The sequence below is a fragment of the Amaranthus tricolor genome, chromosome 4 (genome assembly GCF_026212465.1).
Source record: "Amaranthus tricolor cultivar Red isolate AtriRed21 chromosome 4, ASM2621246v1, whole genome shotgun sequence".
Taxonomy (NCBI): Eukaryota; Viridiplantae; Streptophyta; class Magnoliopsida; order Caryophyllales; family Amaranthaceae; genus Amaranthus; species Amaranthus tricolor.
This window is the reverse complement of record NC_080050.1, coordinates 27,861,227-27,864,427: the sequence shown is the minus strand read 5'-3', so window position 1 is coordinate 27,864,427 and position 3,201 is coordinate 27,861,227. Positions and strand designations below refer to the sequence as shown.

General features: G+C 27.9%; 1 protein-coding gene across 1 annotated transcript; it reads left to right on the top strand.

Annotated features, from left to right (window-relative positions):
• Nucleotides 1–559: 559 nt before the first annotated feature.
• Nucleotides 560–2,876, top strand: LOC130810568 (transcription factor MYB117-like). The gene is made up of 2 exons (XM_057676674.1): nt 560–864; nt 2,013–2,876. The coding sequence occupies exons 1-2, from the start codon at nt 699–701 to the stop codon at nt 2,873–2,875; spliced, it is 1,029 nt and encodes a 342-aa protein (XP_057532657.1). The 5' UTR covers nt 560–698; the 3' UTR covers nt 2,876.
• The last annotated feature ends 325 nt before the right edge of the window (nt 2,877–3,201 follow it).

The window sequence follows — 3,201 nt, the reverse complement described above, 5'->3', positions numbered from 1 at the left end:
TGAATAAGACTTGAACTGATCTGTCTTTTTTTATTATGTTGGCTTTTGATACGATATTAAAACACAAATTCTTATATAAAACGGTCACATCGTAAGATATGTCTTATTTAAATAGTCTTATAATACAAATTATTAGAATATATTTGGATTTCTTATTTTTAATGTCGTCTGACCTAAAAGCGGTGTCTCACAAAAATAACTCAGGTTAAAATAACAACAAGGATAGCATGTAGAATAGAGGTGGATTAATTCCAATCAAGGTGTCATATTAGCAAAATAAGCTAGATAGAGTAGTTGAAGAATTAAGTTAAATGGAGTACATACCAACAACAACAAATTTTTCTTCATCCATCTCTAAAGATAGCAACAATAAGAATTGTTATTAAAAATATTTCTTTTTTTTTTTCTTTCAAAATAAAATTTTAAAAAATAAAATAAAAATGTGTCGTGAGAAACCAACAAAAGTGACTGCCCATCCACAACCCTAAAAACCCCAACCTACTCACTTTCTTATTCTGTTAACCCTTTTTTTCTTCTCCCTCCTTTTATACCTTGCCCTGTACTTCTCTTTGCTGCTTCACTCAATAATATATTAATCTTCATTTTTTCTTATTTAAAAGTCAAAAAATATAATCATCACAACCATTTAATTACATAATATATTTAATTTTTCGTTCTTAATTTATTATAATTAGAGAATGGAGGATTCTGGTGGTAATTCTAGTGATAATGAGATGAGATCTTCAAGTAGCTGCCCAAGAGGCCATTGGAGGCCTGCAGAAGATGCAAAGCTACGTAAACTTGTTGAACAATATGGCCCACAGAACTGGAACTCCATAGCTGAAAAGCTTCAAGGAAGATCAGGTTTTTTTTTTTTTTTTTTACTAAATAATCATCTTTCTTAATCCAGCCCCAACTTCATTATCTTTGATAATATTATTATGTATAAAGTATATAACATATTATGGGTCTCAACCATCAGTTTCAGTCTAAGTTCTAATACCATTTCAAGAAACTAACTCAACTAACTGTCATTTAACCTAAAAATAATCATAAATTATATGGAAAAGATATTTTATTGGGTAAGATGATGATGATATTTTTTAAGGATTAGTTAGGGGGTATTATGATTTTTTTTGTTTTTTAAAATAAAGAAAATATTGAAATGGACATAAGATCAGATTTTTGGGGATTCTTGTATTTTCAATCTAGTTATTCTTCATTTAAGATAAATAAACTTTTATATATACATATATGTGCATGGAGAGGATTAGAAGAAGTAAGTTTTAAGCATCAATAGCTAGATTTTAATTAGGATATATACTTCTATTGAAAATGATCCTTAATTTTAAGAAGTAAAATTAAAGTATCGTTTTCCTTAAAAAAAGAAAAAATAATAATAATTAAAGCATCCTTAGCTAGGTTTAATGAAATTAAATTAAATTTAAAAATATAAAATATTATATATTGTTATATAAATCATTAATCTAACTTATGGATTTCAACAATTGATTCTTCTTTCTAATTCAAAATTTCTTTTAAAACTACAACACATATGATTTTAAAAAAATTTATTAATTTCTATAATATTTAAAAAAATTCTTAGATAAATTCAAATATAATTTAATTTTATTCTTAGATTTAGGTAGAATATATATGAATGGAGAGAATAAAAATTTATTTGGACGACAACTAAAGTTAATTGGGGATTTGAGCATCGATTGTCCACATTTTTCTGGTCTTCTTCTTGGGGTAAAATCAATCACATTTCTCGGACTCTCTTTTTGGAGGGGATATGAGTGGATAATTTGTTACCTTCTCTAATTTGAACCCTATTTTCTAGCGGAATATTAGGCTGATAATGATGATGACGACTAAAATTAATACATTCATTCATATAATCGACTCAAATCTTTTGGGATTCAGCGGAAAAGTAAGGGATTAATTCAAAAGATGTCTTGATTAAAAGTAAAACCCTTTTAAAATATTTTTATAATGTTGTTAATCAACAGGTAAAAGTTGTCGGTTGAGATGGTTTAATCAATTAGACCCAAGAATCAACAGAAAACCCTTCACAGAAGAAGAAGAAGAGCGTCTTTTAACCGCCCACCGGATCCATGGAAACAAGTGGGCCCTCATTTCACGACTATTCCCTGGAAGAACTGATAATGCCGTCAAGAATCACTGGCACGTCATCATGGCTAGGATGCAACGAGAAAGATCTAAACAACAATCAACAACCAATAAACAACGTAATATAATTACTTCTACCACTAATTTATCTTCTACTCATATTCCCGTTCACGACTTCCTTTCTAAAATCCCGAAATCTCAAAATAATAACAATCATAATTTATTTAAGTTCGAAAATTCGTTAATGGTCACAACCAGCCTCAACTATAATAACAATAATAACAATAACAACAATAATAATAATAATAATACGGTTGCTCCATGTTGGAGTTTTAGACCACAAGGTATGAGTATGGAGAAATTTAGGGCATCCTCATCATCAAATTGGGTTAATAATAACTCGATTTTCGAGCAATCCAAAAGATTTTACGGATCTTCTAGTTTATTATCGGATACTAAGATTAGTCAATACGGAGGATTTTGCAGTTCATATGGGGCTAATTTTCATAAAGACAAGAATAATAGCAAGGTTATTGTTCCTTCTTATGGTCCATTAATTAGCTCAAGCCACACAATGAATGCAACAACTCATGGAGCAATGGTAAGGAAAAGATCATCACTATTTTTGGAAAGAATTGAGAAAGAGGTAGATGATCATGGTGAAGGTAATATTATTAATAATAATAGTAATAGTAAGGAAATTCACTTCATTGATTTTCTTGGGGTGGGCATTTCTTCTTGATCAACACTAATTTAATTCTCTTGTTTTTACTTTAACTTTTATTATTATAATTAAAATTATTATTATTATTAATATTAATTACTATGTTATCTTTTTTATTTTTATTTATGGGTTTGAAAACAGCTTGAATTAATTTATGTAATTTGCTAGCTGTTTTTATGTTTAGTCCTCTCTTTTCTTTTTGTTTCTTATATATTTGAAAATGCATTAGCTTGAGAGGGATTAGTTAATTAATTATTATTAGTATGATATTATAAATGTTTTACTTGTTTGATTTATTACACATCTAAATTGTTAGACTTCATTCTATTTTAATTTATTTATTT

Excerpts from the sequence above, each read along its gene's own strand:
- LOC130810568 (XM_057676674.1), top strand. The coding sequence starts at position 699 with ATGGAGGATTCTGGTGGTAATTCTAGTGATAATGAGATGAGATCTTCA. Across the intron at positions 865-2,012 it reads AAAGCTTCAAGGAAGATCAG|GTAAAAGTTGTCGGTTGAGA; the intron begins GTTTTTTTTTTT and ends GTTAATCAACAG.